Here is a 24,741-nt window from a genome sequence, read left to right as displayed (position 1 = left end):
TGGCTAGGGGACATCCCCACCCCTTCCCCTTTTTTGAAAATTCCCATCAAGCATCCTGCAAACTTGGGGACTTCGGGAATTTTTTTTGGGGACATCCATATGTCCCAAGGATGGTTGGGGACACCTTGGAAGTCCCTAGGAGGGATGGGCATCCCTGATTTTATAGACAAGATCGACACTTATCAAATATTTTTTCATTGATAAAACATTTTTCTTTTTAATCTTAAAGTGGGCCCTTCCAAGTTCACCCTAACATGCTTATTACTGTTTGGTAGTTAATTCCTGCTACTTGGGCCAGCTGATTAGTATTCTACAACATTACATTAAGAGTTATAGAATTAATATTGTTGTTATTGTCATGCTACACACTTCAAATTATATAGAAGATTGTTTGCAAGTTGCTGGGAAAGTCTAAAAAGTGCATTATAAACATAGAACATGCATCCTTATGTCACTTTCTGGCAATACATCAGTGCTTGCTTGGTATTCGGTTGCTGGGTCCTTTGTGGAAGCTATGGTGAATATTGGAAGTTGCATCAAGATACCATCTTATTGTAACAAATCTCAGAAGTGTATAGAGGACCTTTTTATATAAATTATTAAATATCAGTCCACTTACAATGAAATGGAAGTGTAGTTTCAGAATTAAATGATACTAGTGTGTTTGAATTTGGAAGGTGGATTATTGTTCTTGTTTCTATTGACTGAATTCTAAATCATGTTCTTGGGTATATGTCAAAATTTTACGTTATTATTTTACTATTACATGAACATTGACAATAACACCAAACTATGAATGGATTATAGCATATTGAGCATTGAGTTTGATTATTGAAATGTTGTATGTTAAAGTTCTATGGTGTTTAAATGGCATGGTTTATCCATGTCTTCATTTGAATGTAATGTATGTATGCAAATTTCCCTATATTTATATAGGTATCCTCATTTGCCGTCCCCCCCGTCCCCAAAATTGGCAAATATTTTTGTCCTCCTAGAAACTTGTCTCTTGTCGTCCCCATCCCAAAAATTCGGGAGAACATAGGTTAGCATAGAAACGCCTTGATGACCTTGTGTTCTTTTAATATAGCCTTTGGTCACACATAAGAAAGGTAGATGAAACACCAATTGTTCCACTTGATTTGGATGGCATAGAACTTTATTGTGATTGGATAGCACAAGAGCAACCTCGATTGTTTATAGAGGATGAAATCTGTAATTTAGAGAGGCATGCTATGGAGGAGGGTTGATTCTTAATGGGATTGGATGACATTCAAGAGGACGAGGAGTCATTGCAAAGTTCGGCAACATCTACATCGAGGATGGAGCTCGAGTCACAACTTGTTGTGTAAAGGGAGGAGATAAAGCCATAATGGATTTCTAGGACTACACTTCAATCCCTCCAGCAGTTTTTACTAAAGCTGCTGGGAAGGGGTAGAGGAAGATGTAGACTATTTTGATGTTGTATTTTAGTTTTAAAAAGATGGTTTGCTTTAGACTCTAATGCTATGACTTACAGCCATTGTCATTCTACATGAGGATGCCTTTTTGTACCCTATTTTCTGTAATGCCCAAAATCTAGGGCAAAACACACCAACAAATTTTTGTTTGAAATAGATTAAACTTCCTACGTAAGTCTTATTGCGTTGTAACTAAGTTGACTACTAAATTGGGTTAAATGTGCGATCTAAGTCTAAGCAGGTTGTTTAGCGTTTAGACTTGTTTCGAGGAAAGGAGGGTAGATAGTTAACTAGGTTTTTGTTAAAAGCCCATTAAGATTTAAACGTTGAACATTTAAATTTCTTGCACTTTATGGTTTAAATTTTTGTTAATGTTTGCTAGTATCAGTTACCTACTTGCATCAATTTAAATAAATCAAAAGCTCTTCCTTAATTAATAGCCCAATCTAAAGTTTAACATTCAAATTCATACACATACCCTTCTAATGTAAACATTGAAATTATAATTAAACCTCCTCTGGATTTTCCGTATTAAATTGTTCGCTTGATAGTCTTTAATGTAGTAACTCATATGTATGTGTCGCTTTAGAACATAACTCTAGACATTTAAATATGCCCTTAATAAGCCGTTTAAATATTTCTCGCAAAAATATGTCCTTTAAATGCCACAATAATAAGATTTAAGAGAAACAATATATTGTTGATATATATTACATATAATATAATATTATATATTATAAAAATATTTACTATGTAATATCACATTACATATTAAAATAATTCTTGTAGTTAGAATCTCCTTATTTGCAAAATTAACTTTCTTTTGAACCATATAATGACATTTTATAAAATTAAATCTATTTCCTTAACAATAATAAACTTTATCAAATTAATATTAATAAATTTTGTTAAAATAATACTAAAACTAATCTTAATAATATTAAATTTTATTTATATTTAATATTACTAAAGGCAAGTGGGTTTTTTTGAGAAGGGACTCCCTTTTGTTTTAAATGTATTAACTCTTTTACAATTGGGCGATGCCTAATATTATTTATTTAAAAAGGCAAGTGGGGTTTATCAAAAAAGACAGCCCCCTCCTACAAGTGGGAGATGACTAATTAAATTTATTTAAAAAGGCAAGTGGGGTTTTTGTAAACAGACCCCCCCCCCGAAAAACGACCCCCCCTCTTGTAATTTAAATACATAATTTTCCTACAAGTGGGAGATGACTAACTAAATTTATTTAAACATTTTTTAATGCTTTTTTTTTTGCTCTCACATTTTAATTATGAAGTCTTTTTGTTTTTCAATAAGCATGAGCATAACCATGAAGTGCTCACCTCCCAACCTAGGCCTCTATGAGAGCACTCCCCAGCTTGGAGAACCAAGACTAAACAAGTTACAATCAAACATGAGTCACAAAGGCAACATAACAAATACAACATTTAACTCCTATGCTTTTGAGATTCACAAATGGGTCACCCGAGAACCCATCAAAGAGGATGAAGGTGGATTTGTGCAAAGAGGAGATGCCATACAATTAAAAAGAAAGAACCAAGAATCTCATGCCTTCACAAGGCTTCAAGAACACATTTTTATTCACAACTTTCTTTCTTTATAACCCCAAAATGCTAGAATCACAAGTACGGCCACATGGACCCCATACTCCATGCAAATCCTCTTCTCCAAGAGAAGAGGCTCTATATTTCAATGGAAGACCCAACTAACCCCTTTACCCACAAGGCCATTACTTCCCTCCCAAGTGTGAGTGATGCTTTGCACACCCAAAACAACATACAATCAAAAACAAGAAAAGAAATACAAAAGCCACATATCCATTTGCCACAAAACTTCAACCATCAAAATATATAACATGAAATGCATTGCGAAACTCTCATATCCATTACATACAAAGCATCAACAATCTAAGCTACAAAACATGAAATGCATCCATTCTCCTTCATGGCAAGAGCACCAACTTTGATCCTATTCAAATGGAAATGAGGTTTGTAGAAGAGCTTTTCCCATTTCCTTAATTTTTTTCAAAATCCCAAGAAAACCTGAAGTGCCTCTAAACTAGAGAGTGGGTGAACAACCTCTAAGTCTTATCAAGATCCACTAAAAAGTCCTCCAACCCATTCCCCACCCACTAGTCATAAATGAGATGTGACAATCAGTACCTACTCTTCCATTGTTGTTCCCCCCTCATAAATGAGAGTTTAGCCAAAGTGCGTGTCAAGGAAAGTGAATATGAGTTCTCCATTTTCGCCACTTTTGAAAAGTGGCTTTTTTGGAGGGCCATAGAAGTGATCTAGACATCCTAATGGTAAGAAATTTTCTCGTTACTCATAGTACCCCTATATGGCTAATTTGTTTTAACTTGAATGACCCCCTAGGGTCACTTTTTAGCCTTCAAATGTCTACATAAAGTTTAGATATGATTTCATCTTGATGGGACCTCACATAATCATCTAAAATCAGTGGGTTAACATAGGGAACTTATTAGGTTTAACTCTAGGTTAGGTATCTCTTGCCAAGCTCTAAATAGACATGTCACTCCCACACAAACAATACAAAATTCAAGTGACACTATAAACAATATTTCACAATACAAGTGACATGTCTAATTCCCATAATGCAATTGATTTAATTCATTCATCCAAATTACGTTTACAAAATAAAACAGATCACAACAAGGTTTTAATTTCTTCATTTGATTAAACCTTGGCTTTACAATTTCCACATAGATTTAACAATGGTTCTCTGATTAAATTCCATGGTTACTTTCTTGCACACTTATACCGAATATCAATAGTTCAAGTAAATCATATTTATAAAATAAATGATACATAATTCAATTTAACATTAACATATTTATGATCTGATTTCAATAACTTTTCACTTTCAAAACAACTATCGTAATTCCATTCTCATATAAGGTATTTGAAGCATTTAGAACATGTAATAGTTTATCAACATAAATTCTAGTTTTAAACATAATCTGTCATGACCTTGTTTTGACATATAACCCTCATAACATATATAATTTTAAATATAAATATATATACCTTGTAAATGTTATTTAATAAAAGTATTAAATATATTTCTAACAATTTTATTTCAATAACAATATACATAATAAATATTTTAATATAAATAGAATACATTTCTATTTTAGTGAGTAATAATATAAGTAGAATAAATTTCTATTTTCTATATAATGAATCATAATAAACTAAACACCGATAATATTAAATTAACAATATGAAAGATACTGACTAATAAACCCTTAATAAAAGATCGAAAGGTTACACCTATTAATTAATTATCACAACCCGCGTATAAAGTGGGAGGAAGAAAGGAGGATTCTGGGACACATAAAATATGAATTGAAGCAGAAGGAACAAATAGAAGTATTCCCATCCGCCAATTCACTGAGAAACTACGTGGCTTCCACATAAGGCATATCATCTTTAGCCAGAAAGCATTATAATATAACACTAAAAGAGAGCAATATAGTCAAAGGTAATTGGGCATCGAACCCACGTAATACTCACCGAGTGACCACATACCAATTACACTAACTTCCCATGCAGGACGAGGCAGCCGTGATTTAATCAATAGGGAGAAAAGGACTACACAACATCCTAGTACAAAGGCATCAACAACACAATGACATGGAAGGAACTACACCCCAACCACTGAGAATATAAATTTGCAATGTGGGGTGGACATGGAGTTGGAATTGTTAGATGCCACAGATGAAACAAGTGATTATTAGGGTCACCGGTGTAGGAACTATGCTCATCTCTATATGAATGGATGCATACCAATATAGAAATCGAGGGCGTTTCTATAAGAATGGCTAGATGAGTTAATGGAATCTCATAGTGCCAGTACAAGAAGTGAGATCCTCGTATGAATGGCTATCGTGCCAGTGTGAGAGATGAGTAATCTTATATGAATGGCTAAATGAGGAATGGACAATGGGCAGAAAATTCTGATGATGTCAACATATGCATATGTGAACCTTAATGAGTGCACTCTAGAATAGTAATATATATTTTATTATTGTGTAAATTCTAAACATTGGTTTTGCAGGTATTATTGTCCTAAGATAGTGGAGACATTATAGTGGTATTAGAGCATAATCCTGTCATCCTCTGGAACTGATTAACCCACACATCATCACACCTTAAAGAACGATGGCAAGGGAACTAGCCCAAGAAGTAAGGAACTTTATTGAACAAACTAAGGAGAGATTTGAAAGGACAAAAAATTCCAATAAGGTACTATTGGAAGCTATACAAAAACTAAGCAGTAATAATAACAAAAATGAGAGACTTAACTCACGGATGGACCATCATTCCACTCATGAGGAAAATGAACCCTCATCACAAAGTTCAATCCCACGAGAAACATTTCCCTCATTCATTCCAAGAGAAGAACTTGTTGTAGATAATGGAATGACCACTAATAGCGTGAAAGAAATTGCACAAATGTATGCTAGTTTGGCTCCCAATCTTCGACAACTTATTCCGTTTAAAGAATACTATGAATCTAAACTCATGGAAAATATATCATGTAGATGAAGACCTTCAAAAGAAGGTAAATAAGGTAAAATTACCGTGTTTTGATGGGTCAGGAGAGGAAACTGCTCAATCATGGGTCCAAAAGTAAGATACATATCTATCTTATAGTCCCATGACCGAAGAAGGTGCTGTCAAGTTTGCATACTTCATTTAAGAGGATCAACCCACAAATGGTGGAACTATGATGCCAAGTTTCACTAGGGCTCAAAAAGATTACTTCTTATAGTGAATTCACTCAAAGATTGATGAGTAGGTTTGATCTAAGAGATCCTGAATGGTACTTCCAACAACTAACTCACCTAAAGCAATCAGGTTTAGTAGAAGAATATGAAAATCAATTTCAAGATCTTTTTGTAATGGTTCCAAATTTATCCCAAGGCCAACTCACTTATATCTTTATAGGACTAAAAGATTTTATTAAAAACCATGTAAAACCCCTTGACCTGCAAAATTTAGAGGAAGCCATCAGGAAGGTAAAAAAAGTTGAGTCTAATACACTTAAGGAAAGGTCAAATAATTTTTACATCCCAAAGATCTCATCAAGATGAAAGGTCAATAGGAACTCACCAAGAGAGATCATGTTATGTGTGTAAAGAAACTTGGAGCAAGGAACATTGTTGTCAAAAGAGAGAAGAATTAGCCAAGAAGAACATTTGCTTTAGATGTAAGGAATCCTAGAAGAATGGGCATGGATGCAGAAAAGGATAAATAAACAAGACAGAAGAAACATATGAAGAGACCCCTAACAAGAAGGCAAGATTCAAGGAACAAGAACATGGAAAATTAGCTACCATTTTTAAAGATGGGGATAATCCATTTCAAATCAATGGAACATTCTACGAGAATGAAACAAAGTCACCTTAAAGATTAAATTTGCTTGAGGACAAGCAAATTTGGGAAGGGTGGACTGTCATGACCCTGTTTTGACATATAACCCTCATAACATATATAATTTTAAATATAAATATTTATACCTTGTAAATGTTATTCAATAAAAATATTAAATATATTTCTAACAATTTTATTTCAATAACAATATACATAATAAATATTTTAATATGAATAGAATGCATTTCTATTTTAGTGAGTAATAATATAAATAGAATAAATTTCTATTTTCTATATAATGAATCATAATAAACTAAACACCGATAATATTAAATTAACAATATGAAAGATACTGACTAATAAACCCTTAATAAAAGAACGAAAGGTCACACCTCTTAATTAATTATCACAACTCGCGTATAAAGTGGGAGGAAGAAAGGAGGATTATGGGACACATAAAATACGAATTGAAGCAGAAGGAACAAGTAGAAGTATTCCCACACACTAATTCATCGAGAAGCTACGTAGCTTCCATGTAAGGCATATCATCTTTAGTCGGCAAGCATTATAATATAACACTAAAAGAGAGTGATATAGGCGGAGGTAATTGGGCATTGAACCCACGTAATACTCACTGAGTGACCACATACCAATTACACTCACTTCCCATGCAGGACGAGGCAGCTGTGATTTAATCAACGGGGAGAAAAGTACTACACGACATCCCAGTATGAAAGCATCATCAACACAGTGACGTGGAAAGAACTACACCCCAACCACTGAGAATATAAATTTGCAATGTAGGGTGGATGTGGAGTTGGAATCGTCAGACGCCATGGATGAAACAAGTGATTATTAGGGTCATGAGCCCATATACGACACAAGTTAATAATAAAGATCACCAACGTAGGCACCAGACCCTACAAATGGAATAGGAAGATATACCATGAAAGCAATAATGGACAAGGGTATGTAAACTAATGTAGGTCATGCTCAATTTTAATGTCATTAAGGTGGTAAGGTAATGTTCTCTTACACTATTGTTATTAAATCTATATTTATATAAAGATGTCATATATATATATATACAAAAGTAAAGATGATGTTAAGAATAATATTTAGAAATAAGATTCCATAGTATGGAATTTGACCAAGTAATAATATTAAATGTTAAAGGTTAATTTGATGTATAGAAATATCTAATCAACAACTTTAATTCCATAGTGCTAGTGTAGGAACTATGCTCATCTCTATATGAATGGTTGCATACCTCAATTTCTATAAGAATGGCTAGATGAGTTAATGGAATCTCATAGTGCTAGTATAGGAAGTGAGATCCTCATATGATTGTTTATCGTGCTAGTGTGAGAGACGAGTAATCTTATATGAATAGCTAAATGATGAATGGATAATGGCTAGAATATTTTGATGATGTCAACATATGCATATGTGAACCTTAATGGGTGCACTCTAGAATAGTAATATATATTTTATTATTGTGTAAATTCTAAACATTGGTTTTGTAGGTATTATTGTGCTAAGATAGTGGGGACATTACATAATCCATATATTTGCTCCAATCTAACCGAAATCCAATTAACATCATCAACATAAACGTCTTATTGCACGACAATAAAGTATATAAAATAGGTCCTAATCATTGCAACCTAATATCTTTTCATTTCAATTAATCATAGGGAAATCACTAATAGTATCCAATTATCATCATGAGATAACACATAATAAGGTAAGGTGTAGAACCATAAGTTTAGTTATTTTTATCTAATCAGGATGCGTGCATCATAGATGAAAAACTCGACGAGTTTTTAACCAGTTAACTCGCCGATTTAAAAACTCGGCAATCTGGTAAAAACTCGCCGAGTAGTCGGCAAAAACTTGGCGAGTTTTTATGAAAAACTCGCGGTTTACTGGTGAACGCGGCCTGTGACGGATTTAAGCGGCAGTGAGTGTGTTTTTTCTCATTCTTTCTTGTATTTGCATTGTTTAGAACCTTGAGGAGTGAAGAGAAGAAGGTTTGGAGGCATTCTTGGCTGAATGCAAGTGATTCAAGGCGGATTTGAGTGGATTGTAGAGGATTCTAACCGATTTTAGAAGACACATTTCTTTCTAGGTATGTTCATCTTATCATAGTTTGAAAACTTTTTATAGTTTTATAACAAATGTTCTTTTGTTTTTGTTGTTTTTTGTAAATGTTTTCAAATCATTTAAAATTATTTTGAATCATTTGAAACCCTAGCTTCTAAGGATATGGTTGAAGTTTGTTGTTTGCTAAGGATATGGTTCAAGTTTGAAGTTTGAATCATTTGAAACCCTAGCTTCTAAGTTCTAACTTTGTTTATTCATTTCTCTATATATTTATGTGTAGGGCAGCGGCTAACCATTAAAAAAATGACAAACCCACAAGAAGAGTGGCCACAAACACCATGCCCATCTGGATATATAGGCACTCGGCCTAAAAATGCAAGAGATAAGGCATGGCGGTATGCCTATGAAGCTCCAAGTCCAAATGATATTGGGAAGGTGATATGCATTCCCTGTGAGAGAATTATTTCTGGAGGCATAAACCGTCTCAAATACCACCTTGCAGGCATAAAGAAACATGACTCAAATCCTTGTCTCAAGGTAATTGATGAAGAAAAAAGATTCATCCATGCCCTACTTGCAGCTGCTGAAGAGAAAAAATTGAATAGGGAGAGGGCAAAAATAGTTATGAGGGCAGCCATAGCTGAATCTGAAGGAGCTCCTTTTGATATGCAAGAGGAAGAAGAAGCACTTGAGAACATACCAGGATCTCTTCGTGGCCCACGGATCCGCAAACAAAATTTTTCTTTTACCGGTTCCACTTCTTCTACATCTCCTACTTCTTCATCATCACCATCCAGATCCCCATCAGGGATAGGTGGTTATTTTGTGCCCAGGAACACACCTGGAGCACAGCCATCATTAGAGGGCACTGCATGGTTTAAGGAGGTGCGTGAGCAAACTGATATTGCAGCGGCTGATTTTTGGTTTTTCAACAATATCTCAATGAATGCCGCTGATAGTCCCTATTGGGTCAATATGGTGAATGCAATGACAATATCAGGCAAAGGGTACAAGCCGCCTAATCGCAAGGATATGAGTGGAAGGTTAGTATTTTACTATTTAGTAATTGTAAATAATTGAGATTCACTTTAGTTCATTGTTATATTTTAAATTTTAATTGTTATAACTTATTTCCTAATTTTTTACTAACACTTACACTTTATTTAATATTACACTTAAATTTTGTAGGTTGCTTGACAAAGCGGTTGGTAGGGCAAGATTGTTGATAGAAGACCAAAAGAAAGAGTGGTAGAAGTATGGCTGCACCATTTTATCTGATGGGTGGACAGATGGAAGAAGTAGAACCATTATTAACTTCTTGATTGCTTGCAAAGATGATGTGGTGTTTTGGAAATCTGTCGATGCCTCCAACAAAGTGAAAAATGCAGCCACATTGGCTTTAATGTTGGAGAATGTTGTCATGGAGGTGGGAATAGAGAATGTGGTGCAAATAATCACAGATAATGCAGCAGCAGGTAGATTTAATATTTTATATTTGAATCAATATGAATCATGAATGTAATGCTATGGTATTATTCAATTTAGATTTGATGTAATTTGTAAATACTAAATATGGAAAGTTTGTTACTGATTATTGATTTTTTGCTAATCTTTTAGGTAGAATCCTCCAAGAGAGGCATCCCACACTTTTTTGGTCACCTTGCGCAGCACATGTCCTTGACCTTCTTTTGGAGGACATAGGAAAACTTGATTGGGTGAGTCCAGTTGTGGAAGATGCTAGGCGAGTCACGAAATATATCTATAATCACCCATGGGTTCTCAGTTTGATGAGAAAAGCCACTAAAGGCAAAGATTTGATGAGACCTGCTATGACAAGGTTTGCAACGGTCTTCTTGAATGCAAAGTATTCTTGACCACATATTGGCTTTGAAGCAAATGTTTGTGTGTGCTGATTGGGTTGCTTCACCTTACTCAAAGAAGCCCGAAGGAGAAGCTGTGGCACGAATAGTCTTTGATGATAGCTTTTTTGCAAAGGCTAAGGAGATTGTAGAGGTAACTTCATTATATTTTTAGTTTATTCAAGTTTCATTATCAATTCATAACTTACTATGTTATTAACTAATTTGTATTTTTCAAATTTCAAATATAGATGTCTCTACACCTGGTTCTAGTCTTGCGCACATGTGATGGGCAGCAATCCCCAATGGGAGGTCTTTATGAGGCCATGGATAGGGCGAAAGAGGCTGTTAGAAGTTACTATCACGGGGACAGTCTCAGATTTGACCCCATTTGGGAAATAATTGATAGGAGGTGGAACAATATGCTCCACCAACCTATTCATGCAGCAGGCTACTTCCTCAATCCCAAATTCAGGTACTATGATAATTGATTGTCCTTGAAGTTGGGAATTTAATAAGTCTTTATTTTACTTTACTTTTTAAGGTTGTGTAGTAAGACTTGATATCATTTTCTATTTGTTTTAGGGCTGATGATTCCTACTCAGATCCTAATGGAGAGGTCATGGAAGGTCTCTCTAAATGCATTGAGAGAATGATATCAAGTGAAGAGGAGAGAGACCTTATTGTGACCGAACAACAAATCTATGTGGAATCAAGGGGTCCTTTGTTCTCTTCTATGCTAGCAAATAGAGCAAGATCTACTCAAGCACCAGGTAAAGCGTCAAACTTTAAAACTTTTGCTAATTGATAAGTTGTGCTTCTGATTTTGTTTTTTATTGCTTTATAACTTTTTTAATTTTGTTTTGCAGATGCTTGGTGGGCAAGTTGGGGTGGCAATACCCCCAATTTAAGGAAATTTGCTCTTAGACTCCTATCCCAACCTTGTAGCTCATCCCATTGTGAGCGCAATTGGAGCTTATTTGAGTCCATCCATACAAAGAAAAGAAGCAGAATGACTGAAAAACGGCTTAATGACCTTGTTTATGTGCACTATAATCTTAAGTTGCGCATAAAAAAGTCACAGCTCTTAGAACTACCTGGTCCGCTTGATCTAGATGAGATAGATCCTTATTCTGATTGGACAGCACAGGAGCCAAGTCCATTGTTTACACCAGATGGGATCGCTGATTTGGAGAGGCAGGCCATGGAGGGGGAGGCTGACACTGATTTTCAGTTCACTATGGATGACATTGAGGATGAGGACGAGGATGATGATGATTCAGGCGAGGATCAGGCATTACCATTAGGAGGAGATGCATCCTCTTCTAGGATGCCGAGCCAGTCAGTAGGGACGTCGAGCGAGGGGGCACAGCCACAGAGTTCACAGTCATGCAACTCACGCCCTATCCCAATGCGGGGCACTTCTTCTAGGACTAGACCCCCTCGCTTTCCTGCTAGTGCAAGTGGAAAGAGGAAGATGTGATTGACATTGTATTGATGTATTTAGACTTTTAGTATTTACTTCTAGTTTGACAGATTGAAACTATTTAGTAATTTACTATTTTGCTTCCTACCATGAGCATTCTGCATGAGAATGCAATTTTGTACGCATTATGCATTTATATATATCTAAACTTTGTTTCTTTCTTTTGTATTGTCTTTAATTAACTTATTAGATGCATCTTCTCATTAAATTTTGCAAAATAAATGTATTTTTAATTAAATTTCAGCGGTTTTTTAGGTTCCCGAGTTTTCTCCGAGTTTTCTTTTGAATCGCCGAGTTTTTCCCGATTAAACTTTTGGGGGGCTTGGCGAGTTTTTGCATTTGGCGAGTTTTCCAACTATGGCGTGCATAATGATGCCAACATGAGTTCGATAATCGTTCACTAGATATAACCATTACATCCTATTTGACAATATATTCAAAATCCACAAAACATCAACATAACAATCTAACGTCCCACAACAAAATATCCTCATAACACTACTAGCACAAATATTGACTCGGCGCATTTAAAATCTGGTGCAGGAGCACTTAGGGTATGGTAAAGCCCTAATCCAAACATTGGTTTGTAGATGGTCTAATCAACCATTGGGGTAATAAGGACTAGTTATAAAGTCCTAAGGTGAGTCTAGGTGGTTTGAATAGGTAGGATGTGGAATGGGAGGTAAATGTTGTCATAGGTCCTGATAGGCAAGATTGCACAAAAGTTGCTTTGGGTGGTAAAATGTTGTAAACTACTTCAAGAAGGGGCAAGGAGTGTGTTAGATGGGCCCTTAGGTGTACCGAGGTCATTTTAGGAGGTTTGGGAGCAAACTGGCCAAGTTTGGAGGTCTAATCAGCAAAATTGCAAAAGTTGTCAAAAAGTTGCATTCAACTTTTCAATTTTGCAAAATTGCTTGACAACTTTTTATGCAGTTTTGGAAAAGCAAACGAATTGGGTAGTTATGGTTGAAACTGAAGGCCAGCATGGAGCAGAAGTCTATTTAGACTTTTCTAACTCATTTCCAAGGGTTAGATAGTTGGGGGTACGAACAACACTTGTAATAGAGCAATACTGTGAATTGGAACGTGGTTTTTGGAGGTTGAATAGAGTGTTTGGATTGAATGAACTATTGTTTTTGATGGAATAGATTCTTGTGATCATGCTTTGAATTTGTGTGCATTTGTTTTGATTTCAAGTAAGCATTTGATAGGGTTTACAAAATTGTTTTGGTTTAGGAATCTTGCTGTCAAGTTTTGTAGTGCAAGCATGAAAGTGGCTATGGCTTGAGTGCGTTGGTCAAAATACCATGGCTCTTGGAGACCAAGCAATAGCCTCTGTATATAGTGTAAATATGGTTTTTAGGGTTTGTGGGAGGCCAAATGCTGTTTTTACAAGAGAGCCCTAGGCAAGCAAGCAAGCTTGGCACGATGCAAGGAAATGCTTGTAATGGAGTTTTGTGGTGAAAACAAGATTGGCATTGGTCAATTTTGATTTGGTATTGTAGTAGTGTATGAAGGGATCAAAACTCAAAGAAGGAAGTTGGAGATGGAGTTTGACGCTTGTGGTGAAGAAAACATAAACATTACATTTGAAATCCTTAAAAAGAGGGCTTTCTGAAGCCATACTATATGGTCAATCCTAGAGCCCAAGACCTGAAAAATCTTCAAGGTCAGGTCATAGGGAACAAAAGTCTTGAATACACCAAGGGGCCTTATTAAGGGTTTTTGTGAGTTATTGCACTTTCCTTGTTTCTAGGAGGGCTAATAGGGGCTCTTAGGGCTACAAGGACTAGCTAGGCAATTTGGTGATTTGTGAGTGAGAAGCTCAAAAGAATGATGCAAAATGAAGGGAGATGGGTGAAGAACCTCAATAGGAAGGTTCAACCTTGATTTTGGGCCACTTGGTGCATATGTGAGGTTTTGGCATTCCAGGTCAAAGAATGCATATTTGGTGATTGGGAGGAATAGTGTTGAAACTTGAATTGTTGGCAAAGTTTCTTGATGAAAGTGGATTTTAGAGGGATCCTCTAGGTTAGGTTAGGTGAGAAAACCCTAAGTGGGTTATGAGTAGCTTGGGAAGAGCAAGAAAGTTCTTAGTTGAAGAAGTTGCTGATCGGAGTGGTATTAGAGCCATAAGATTGGGCTTGTGGTATTCCATTGAGGCAAGTGTGTCTACAAACATGGTTACCAATGCAGAGTAGGAAAGCAGGTAGATGAGCAAAAGAAGCTCCTAGAAGAGAAGACGGGTTCTTGATGAGGCCCTAGAAGAGGTCAAAGATAAATTGAAAGAGATAGAGGATGCAACCCAAGCTAAGGAAGATGAAGACTTTGGCAAGTGTAAGGAAAAGGTGAGTTTGGAGGATGAGATACCTAAACTAGATCCTCCACTTGGTGAGCAAGAATCATTGCTCAAAGCCCTGAAGGCATTTGGAGGAAAGAGCCTAGATAATGTTTCCCTATTTGATGGCAAGATGGATGCAGAGGTAGTCCTCAAATGGCTTGAGAGCATTGAGAACTACTTTGAATATGAAGGGACAACAGAGGTCCAAAAGGAGAGATTTGCAATGTCTAGATTGAAAGGTCAAGGTTTGATAGGGTGGAAGTTTGTGCAAGAGGAAAGAAAGAGTGAAGGGAAGAAACCTATAGCTAATTGGAAGGCTACGGTGACAAAGATAAAAGAAACCTACCTACCATAAGACTATGAAATAATCATAAGTAGAGGTTGAATCTCAGGTAGAAGGATCTTGATGTGGCTACCTATATTGAGAGTTTCAAAAATTGGCCTTAAGATCAAGGGTACAAGAAGTAGAGAGCATCAAGGTGGCTAGATACCTAAATGGCCTTAAATGATCTATCCAAGATGAGTTGAGCCTGTTTAGCCTCACCACTCTACAAAGTTGTTTTCAAATGGCTATATAGGTGGAAGAGAAACTAAGGAAGTAAGGGGACTCAAGTTCCAAGAACAGGGGCTGAGGTAAAGACTTTAGAGGTGGTCCAAGAGAAGGTTCTAGTGGTAGGAATAATGAAGAGAGGAGCTATGGAGACTCTAAGTGGAATGAGCAGGCCATTGAGACCAGTCAGAGGGGAGGCTCTAGTAGAGGCAGAGGATCCAAGAATGGTGGCAGAGGCAGATATGGAAACAGTAGTAGTGGTTCACACTTCAGTAATATGAAGTGTTATAACTATGGCAAGTTGGGACACCCTGCTTACATATGTCCAAAAAAGGTAGCATCTTCCTATGGAGAGAAGAAAATCACATAGGTCCAAGAAGAAGACAATCAAAAGGTAGGAGAAGTGGACCTTGATGTTGAGAAAGGGGAGAACCTCATGTTGAGGAGAGTATTGGTTAAGGACCGAGTCAAAGATGAGCCAAAGCAGAGAAGAGCGTTGTTTAGAACAACATGCAAAATACTAGGCAAGGTATGCAAAGTGATTATAGACTCAGGGTCTATTGATAATGTCTTGTTAGAGGAGGCAATACAAAAGCTTGGTTTGACCAAGATTTCGCATGTGTGTCCTTATAGGGCCACTTGGTTGAATAAGGGGCAGAATATCCTAGTAAATGAACAAGTTTGGGCAGATATCACCATTAGCAAGTATCAGGACAAGATCTTGTGTGATGTGCTTCTCATGGATGCTTGTCACCTGCTGTTGGGAAGACCTTGGCACTATGATAGAGAGGCAGTGCATCATGGGAAGGAGAACAAGTATTCCTTCAAGAAGGATGGAGGCACTTATAGGATCCAATCTAGAGTGGAAGAAGACAAGGTGGAAAAGACTATTGCTAAAACATTGCTCATGAGTGGGAAAGAGTTTCTCAAGGACTTGAAGGAGGGTGAAGGAGCAGGATATGCCATTATGTTAAAACCTAAGGCGAAGAAGTCATCTTCATCCACACCTATACCTGCAAAAGTGCAAGAGTTATTGGATCAGTATAAAGATATCATCTGTGATGGAGCACCATCGACCCTACCACCTAAGAGGGCCATAAGTCATTAAATTGACTTCATACCAGGAGCATCACTGCCAAACAAAGCTACATACAAGATGACTCCATAGTAGGACAAGGAGATTACAAGACAAGTTCAAGAGCTGCTTGATCAGGGGTTGATTAGGAAGAGCATCGGTCCATGTGCCGTACCAATGGTATTAGCACCCAAGAAGGGAGGTAAGTGGAGAATGTGTAGTGATTCTAGAGCAATTAATAGAATCACAATTAGGTACAAATTTCCTATTCCTAGGATAGAGGATTTAATGGACTGTCTAGGTGGAGCTAGGTACTTCTCCAAAGTTGATCTTAAAAGTGGATACTATTAGATTAGGATGAAAGAAGGGGATGAATGGAAGTTTGCCTTTAAGACTACTGAGGGCCTCTATGAGTGGTTGGTAATGTCATTTGGCCTTACCAATGCACCAAGTACCTTCACGAGAGTCATGAATGAGGTCTTGAAAGACTACATAGGTGTATTTGTTGTTGTATATCTAGATGACATCCTCATCTTCAGTAAGACCAAGGAGGAACATGTGAAACACCTAGAGTTGGTGTCGAGGAAGCTCCAAGAGGAGAAGTTGATAGTGAACTTGGAAAAGAGTGAGTTCATGAAAGAGGAACTAGTGTATTTGGGGTTTGTAGTATCCCAAGGAAGTCTCAAGATGGACAAGGACTAGGTGGAGGCAATTTTGAGTTAGCCTACCCCTAGATCTGCTACTTAGGTCAAGATTTTTCATGGATTGGCACAATTTTATAGGAAGTTTGTAAGAAGGTTTAGTGAGATTTGTGTACCTATGATGGATACCGTTAAAGGGGGCGTGAAAACCAAATTCATGTGGTCCAAGCTTGTAGATCAAAGTTTTGACAGATTGAAGAAAGAGATAGCAACCCAACCTATCTTGGTTCTACCTAGTTTTGAGAAACCATTTGTGGTGGAGTGCGATGCTAGCAACATAGTAGTTGGGGCAGTTTTGAGCCAGGAGGGCGGACCAGTAGCATTTTTTAGTGAGAGGCTTAATGAAACCAAGACAAGGTACTCAGCATATGACTTAGAGCTCTATGCACTTGTTCAAGCCCTCAAGAAGTGGAGGCACTACTTATTGCCTAAGGAGTTTGTCGTCTTCACAGACAACCAAGCTTTGAGTTTCATTATCTCACAAGAGAAGTTAAGTTTGAGACACATCAAGTGGATGGAGTTCTTGCAGTCCTACACTTTCACTATCAAGCATAAGAAGGGGTCAAACGATAAGGTGGTAGATGTTTTGAGTAGGAGGTTGCTAATAGTGCAAGAAGTCAAGTTGCAGAGGATTGGCTTGGATGGATTCAAAGATCTATATGAGGAAGACACTGATTTCTTAGAGGCTTACAAGGTATGTATAGATTTTGCTAATCATTTCCATAGTGATTTTGCTGAGTGCACCTTGCAGAATGGACTATTGTTCAAAGGTCAATAGTTGTGCATCCCAAGAGGATCCATGAGGGAAAATCTCATACAAGAGAAGCACAATGGGAGCATGAGTGGGCACTTTGGTCTGAACAAGACTTTGGAACTTGTGGAAAGATTCTATTATTGGTCCAAAATGCAAAGATATGTCAGGAGGTATGTGGAGCAGTGTAGTATATGTCAAAAGGCAAAGGGGACTTCATCAAATGTAGGGCTCTACCAACCTCTCCCCCTCCCAAATAGGCCTTTGGAATGCACCAGCATGGACTTCATAGTGGGCTTACCAAGGACTAGGACAGGGATGGATAGTGTTTTTGTCATAGCAAACAGGTTCAGTAAAATGAGCCACTTCATACCATGCAAGACCACACATGATGCAAGTAATGTTGCCAATGCATTCTTCAGGGAGGTGGTTAGGATACGTGGCTTGCCAAGGAGCATAGTGGCTGACAGAGACGTCAAGTTTATGGGGCACTTTTGGAAGACCCTATGGAAGAGGCTTGGATAAAACCTAGCACATAGCTCTGCTTACATTCCTCAAACTGATGGTCAGATAGAGGTGATCAACAGGGTATTGGGCAACCTATTAAGGTGCCTCACTAAAGAGTATGGGAAAAGTTGGGAGCAAGTCATTCCCCAAGCTGAATTTGCATATAATGATAGCAAAAATAGGACAACAAGGTTAAGTCCTTTTCAAGTAGTGTATGGCTCTCACTCAAGAGGCATAATGGAGTTAAGGGACCTACCTTCACATGATATGATCCGTGGGCAAGCTGATGACTTTGTTCAATCAATGGAGGTGCATGATCAAGTGAAGCAAACTTTGATGGAAGCAAATCGTAAATTGAAGGAGAAGAAGGATGAGGGGAGAAGAGAGTTGCAATTTCAAATGGGAGACTTGGTGATGGTGTATCTGAACAAGGCCAAGTTACAAAAAGGAATCCCTAGCAAGTTGCAGATGAGGAGGATTGGGCCATGCAAAATCCTTGAGAAGTATGGACCTAATGCCTACAAGATAGACTTACCAAAGGACATGGCTCTCTCTCCAATTTTCAATGTTAAAGACCTAGTACCATATAAAGGTCCTAAGATGGACGACATAGAGTATCAAGAAGAGCTGAACAAGGATGTATCAAACCTGAAGGTACGTGAAAAGAAGCAACCACAGGTTGAACAAATTCTGGATTCTAGGGTGAAGAAGAGCACAAGAAACAAAGTCTACAAGGAACATTTAGTGAAATGGATGGATTTACTTGAGGCTAACCAACTTGGGTTGCTGAGAGTGATTTCAAGAAGCGTAGCATCAACAAGGAGTTCTTATCTCCAACAGTACCTTAGGCTTCTTCTTGCAGGGGGAGAAAGGTGCAAGAGCACCTAGGGGGTAAGGTAAAACCCTAATCCAAATTCTGGTTTGTAGATGGTCTAACCAACCATTAGGGTAATAAGGACTAGTTATAAAGTCCATTGGTGAGTTTAGGTGGTTTGAATAGGTAAGATGTGGAATGGGAGGCAAATCTTGTCAATTAGGTCGTGATAGGGAAGATTGCACAAAAGTTGCTCTAGGTGGCAAAATGTGGTAAAATGCTTCAAGAAGGGGCAAGGAGTGTGTTAGAAGGCTCCTTAGGTGTACCAAGGTCATTTTAGGAGGTTTGGGAGCAGATTGGCCAAGTTTGGAGGTCTAATGAGCAAAATTGCAAAAGTTGTCAAAAAGTTGCATTGACAACTTTTCAATTTTGCAAAATTGTTTGACTTCTTTTTATGCAGTTTTGGAAAAGAAAATGAATTGAGTAGTTATGGTTCGAACTGAAGGCCAAAATGGAGCATGAAGTCTAATTAAGACTTTTCCAACTCATTTCCAAGGGTTGGATAGTTGGGGGTACAGACAACACTTGTAACAGAGCAATGCTGTGAACTGGAACGTGGGTTTTGGAGATTGAATAGAGCGTTTGGATTGAATGAACTACTGTTTTTGATGGAATAGAATCTTGTGATCATGTTTTGAATTTGTGTGCATTTGTTTTGATTTCAAGTAAGCATTTGATAGGGTTTACAAAATTGTTTTGGTTTAGGAATCTTGCTGTCCAATTTTGTAGTGCAAGCATGAAAGTGGCTATGGCTTGAGTGTCCTTGGTCAAAATACCATGGCTCTTGGAGACCAAGCAATAGCCTTTGTATATAGTGTAAATATGGTTTTTGGGGTTTGTGGGAGGCCAAATGCTTGTTTTACAAGCGAGCCCTAGGCAAGCAAGCAAGCTTGGCAAGGTGCAAGGAAATGCTTGTAATGAAGTTTTGTGGTGAACAAAAGATTGGCATGGGTCAATCTTCAGTTGGCAATGTAGGAGCAATGTATGAAGGGATTAAAAGTCAAAGGAGGAGGTTGGAGATGGAGTTTGACACCTATGGTGAAGAAAACATAAACATTGCGTTTGAAAGCCTTAAAAAGAGGGTTTCCTGATTCCGTACTGTATGACCAATCCTGGAGCTCAAGACCTAAAAAATCTTCAAGGTTAGGTCATAGGGAACAAAAGTCCTGAGTACACCAAGGGGCCTTATTAAGGGTGTTTGTGAGTTATTGCACTTTCCTTGTTTTTAGGAGAGCTAGTAGGGGCTCTTAGGGCTACAAGGACTAAGTAGGCAATTTGGTGATTTGTGAGTGAGAAACTCAAAAGAATGATGCAAAATGAAGGGAGATGGGTGAAGGACCTGAGTCGGAAGGTTCAACCTCGATTTTCAGCCACTTGGTGCATATGGTGAAGTTTTGGCATTCTAGGTCAAAGAATGCATATTTGGTGATTGGGAGGAATAGTGTTGAAACTTGAATTGTTGGGAGAGTTTCTTGGAGAAAGGGGATTGTAGAGGGATCCTCTAGGTTAGGGTCAGGAGAGAAAACCCTAAGTGGGCTAGGAGTAGCCTGGGAAGAGCAAGAAAGCTCTTAGTTGAAGAAGCTGCCCATCAACATCACACCTTAATTTTACCACGTAAATGCTTCTCCAACCTAATGCAAACTCCATCAACAATTCCTAATGATTCTCCAAGGGGTAAATGTTGAATGATGCTGCATAAAAACCATCTGAATCAATCATCCCTAGCAAAGCATGAAATACTATGAAACCATCGACATAGGTCTGGACTAATACAACGACATCTCAAGCCTTTGTTAAAAATAAATTCTAGACATATCAACCAATTATAACCAAATAGGATATCTATCATAAATATAAGTAAAAATCTAGATCAACCTCAACTAGTATGTCATGGTTCATTAATTGATAAGGGAATGCCAGTTGTGACATATACAAACCTTAGAATGTTTTTACCATCATACTTTCATAAGATGCATGGAGAACATAATGATTCACATCCCATTTCTCATGGTAGGTCAAATCTTTTCCTTAACAAAACATCCCATCTTACACCCTTGACCATTCCTAACCCTCCATCGAAGGTGATATTTGTAACATTTAAGATTTACAGTAAGGCATTAGAGGAGGGGTCTTACATTTGCATTACAATATATGTAGACTCAACTTGTTTGTTTTGTTTACTCATTTTCTGACTCATTAGATACATCTCCTCATTGAATTTCATGAAAAAATGTATTTCTTATTAAATTTAAGGAATTTTTTAAGTTGCCAATTTTTTTGCTTATAATTTCTCAATTAATCTTAGATTTTTTGCCTGTTTTTGGCCCTTGATGATAAGTTGCCAACAAGAATATTTTCAACTTTGGTTGTAGGCTCTATTGCAAGGAGGATTGACAAAGGCCCTTCATTAGAGTCTCTAGAAGGGTTGGATTCAAAACCCTTTCAATCTTTAACTCTTGTTCATTTTAATGTAACAAGGGCTGGAATGGTGGCAAATATTACATTATTTGATAGGTTTAGCTTTAGTGTAATAAATACTGCGCTTGGTTTCAATGGCTATGAAACTGATTAACTGTCCTAACTTTTTGTATATTGCCTATTTAGGACCACTCCTTCATTCAACAATATATCAATCATTTCTACTCTCTTAGTTTCTTACTTTAATAGCTAAGGTGTGCATTATAGTGAGCATCTCTTTGTCATAAGTTAAATAATTCTTGTCAACCTCTCTGAAGTTCATGATCCCATAAGCTATGGAATGCTTATTTGGCAAAAGTGTGTAGAACACAATTCGACTACTGAGAGGGAGGGGTGAATTAGATGTAGATATAACCTTTTGATCCTTCACAATCTAAACTTTTAATGAGCTTTTTGAATCTTCAATCTAAAAACTGAATGAAATCAGAACTGAAACACAAGAGAGATGCAACCATAGAGCGAAGACAATGCACAAGAGTTGCATGAAAGCCAAAGATTGAAAAAGCCATCGTGAGAAATTCTGCTAGGATCTACTGTCCTAATTCACCCTCGCAATTAATTTTATTACAAATATTTTAGGGCACCAACATAAGCTTAGTTACTGATTCGTGAAATGAATCTAATTCGGGTACGTGAATCAGATCCGTGGATTTGTAATTTTTTTTCCCAATTACGATTTGTGGAGGACTTGTGTATATATATATATATATATATATATATATATATATATATATATATATATTTATGCATTATATATACTAAAAGATTAGAGAAATATACATAATTCTTAAACTAAATCATTTCAAAGTATGAATCTATGATTCTAAATCATTTCATAGTATGAATCTATAGATCAAATCCATTATAATTATAAGAAAAAAATCAGAAAAAAATTCAATTTTTTTTTTTTGGTTTTTGGGAAGAATCCAGACGTATCCAGCCTCTAGGGCACGAATCTGGTAACTAAGACCATAAGGAAGCACTGAAACCTTATTTTAATGTCACCAACTTTATATGATCTGATCTCCACTCAGAATCTTCGAGGTACCAACCTTAAGGAAATCACAAATAAAACAAACCATCACTGATTTAAAATAGGAAATACTACTTTTTGCAACATCAGACTTCCGTAACAAAATTTTTAAATTTGCAGAGATACTGTACTGCTGTTCAAACAACATATGCTGAGAAACATTCTTGCTGTTTGATACTCTGACTATCTCTCTCAATTTAGGTTTCACTCAACTTTCTGAAGTTCTTCCCAGAATCCCTCACACATGTGCACACAAATTTAATTGATTGCATCTCTGCAACATATTTTTCTGGTTAACGATAGCTCTCAAGAGTGATACATATCTGTGATACAAACTCAACCAGACAACAGTTTTATAATTTTATTGGTTTTGTATAATCTTTCGTATTCAGGATACCACTCCACTTCCACTAACATCGTTTGCTATTGGATGCAATATTAAATGGATTCAATCTTCTTCTATTGGCAATATAAGTGTATAACTGACTGGGAAGATGGATTTGGTTAGGAAGTTTCAAGCTTCCATCTAACCTCCAACCACCTCAAGTAACTAATCAATCACTTTGAGTGAAGAAGAAATTTGTATATCCTTGATATCAATGATAACAATAAAAAAAGCTTAAAGCTACATGTCTCCTATGATAACAAAAGAATTTATTAAAATAGCCAAATTAAAAAATAATAGCCATTTCATTTCAGTGATTTGTGCAGATTAATTACCAGATTGAAACATACAGTCTTTATACTTATCTGATCAAATACAGATATTACCAGGTCTGCAGTAATAAAATGTGTGCATTCTGAGATATAAGATGACGGAGAACATCCATCTTCACAAAATACTCTTACTGCAAAGAGAATCAAAACAATGTCTTCTTTTAAGAAGGATATGCACAATTTTATCAAACTCCTGAAATAGTATGAACTCAGGATCACAACAACCGTGTCATTTGATGAAACCGAAAAAAACCTCATCCATGGCTTTAACATCACATTCGACCAAATCTATTTGTCTCCATCTATTTTTCTGAATGTACATTGGAAGATAAGATAGTTATGATCACTGAATGTACATTCTGTAGAACAATGAATTCATATAGGTGGAGCTTTTATCAATCACAACAAATCTGTCTCTGTAGACAAAACATTAAGTATCAAACAACTCCTATCAGCTCAGTTTAATCTGCATTTTCAGAACAACATTTTCTGCCTCTGCATCATATCTGATTATATTATGGCGTCAATGATCAATATTCTAACAAAGCGCTTCTCTAATTCCCTCTCCCAAAGGATCACATTCAAGCACAAAAGGTTGGGAGAGATTTGGAAGTGACACTACTAGACAAGTGCTCATTACCTGCTCGAGGCTATAAAACATTTACTGAGTTGATTCTGACCAAGGGAGAGCCCTTTTTTCCCAGGTTTGTAAAGGGTTCTGAAAGCTGTGAGAACCCCTTTTCAAATATTTTGTAAAATCTACATTATCCAAGGATTCCCTCAAATTTGTAATCATATTTGATAGAGGGCAATCAGAGATTGAACTTGCTTTTCTGGTTCATGATATATGTTAAAATATAATCTTTGATTTATATAAGATGGAAATTAGTAATATGCTCAACAAGTTAGTATTATGTGCTTTTCTGATGAATATTTAAAAAACTCTGTATTTTAAAATGCTTGATGATTTTTTTAAATTTTTTTTCCCCTTCTGAGTTATTGCTGAGTCCAAGTTTTTGAACTATGCTTGGAACTTTATTGGATATTTTTCCATTTTTTGAAAATCTGGGCTGAATGGCTTATGGTGCATGCGTGCAGGCTGCAACCCTTTTGACCAACATATGATAATGCTCCCCAAGACCATTTTAAAATAATTTTTCATACTTTCCATCTTATCGGATAAAAGCACTTGCCGAATGCTTGAAATAGTATCTTGTGCACTCCAATGGCTTAGCAATTCTTGACATATCTTGGGTCGTCCAAGCTCTGATATTTCCCTTGCTTGATTCATTGGGAAGCTCCTTTTGTTGATTATACAAAGACGTGACTAGAGATGACATATACAACATTCATTACCATGGGATATGTGGATTCAACAATGAC

The 24,741-nt window shown here is 36.8% G+C and overlaps 2 protein-coding genes across 4 annotated transcripts in view; both read left to right on the top strand.

The window, feature by feature from the left end:
• The window catches only part of LOC149571360 (AAR2 protein family), a 308,404-nt gene that overhangs the window by 161,938 nt on the left and 121,725 nt on the right, over positions 1-24,741 (top strand). The gene's annotated exons all lie outside the window — the stretch shown is intronic.
• On the top strand, positions 9,141-10,740 carry LOC149571363 (uncharacterized). Its single transcript, XM_089808966.1, has 3 exons — positions 9,141-10,029; positions 10,175-10,461; positions 10,604-10,740. Exons 1-2 carry the CDS (start codon positions 9,290-9,292, stop codon positions 10,236-10,238), a joined length of 804 nt encoding a protein of 267 aa, XP_089665092.1. The 5' UTR covers positions 9,141-9,289; the 3' UTR covers positions 10,239-10,461; positions 10,604-10,740.

This window comes from Cupressus sempervirens, chromosome 2 (genome assembly GCF_028749045.1).
Source record: "Cupressus sempervirens isolate cs-2001-9-10 chromosome 2, ASM2874904v1, whole genome shotgun sequence".
NCBI lineage: Eukaryota > Viridiplantae > Streptophyta > Pinopsida > Cupressales > Cupressaceae > Cupressus > Cupressus sempervirens.
This window is presented reverse-complemented; position numbering and strand designations above follow the sequence as displayed.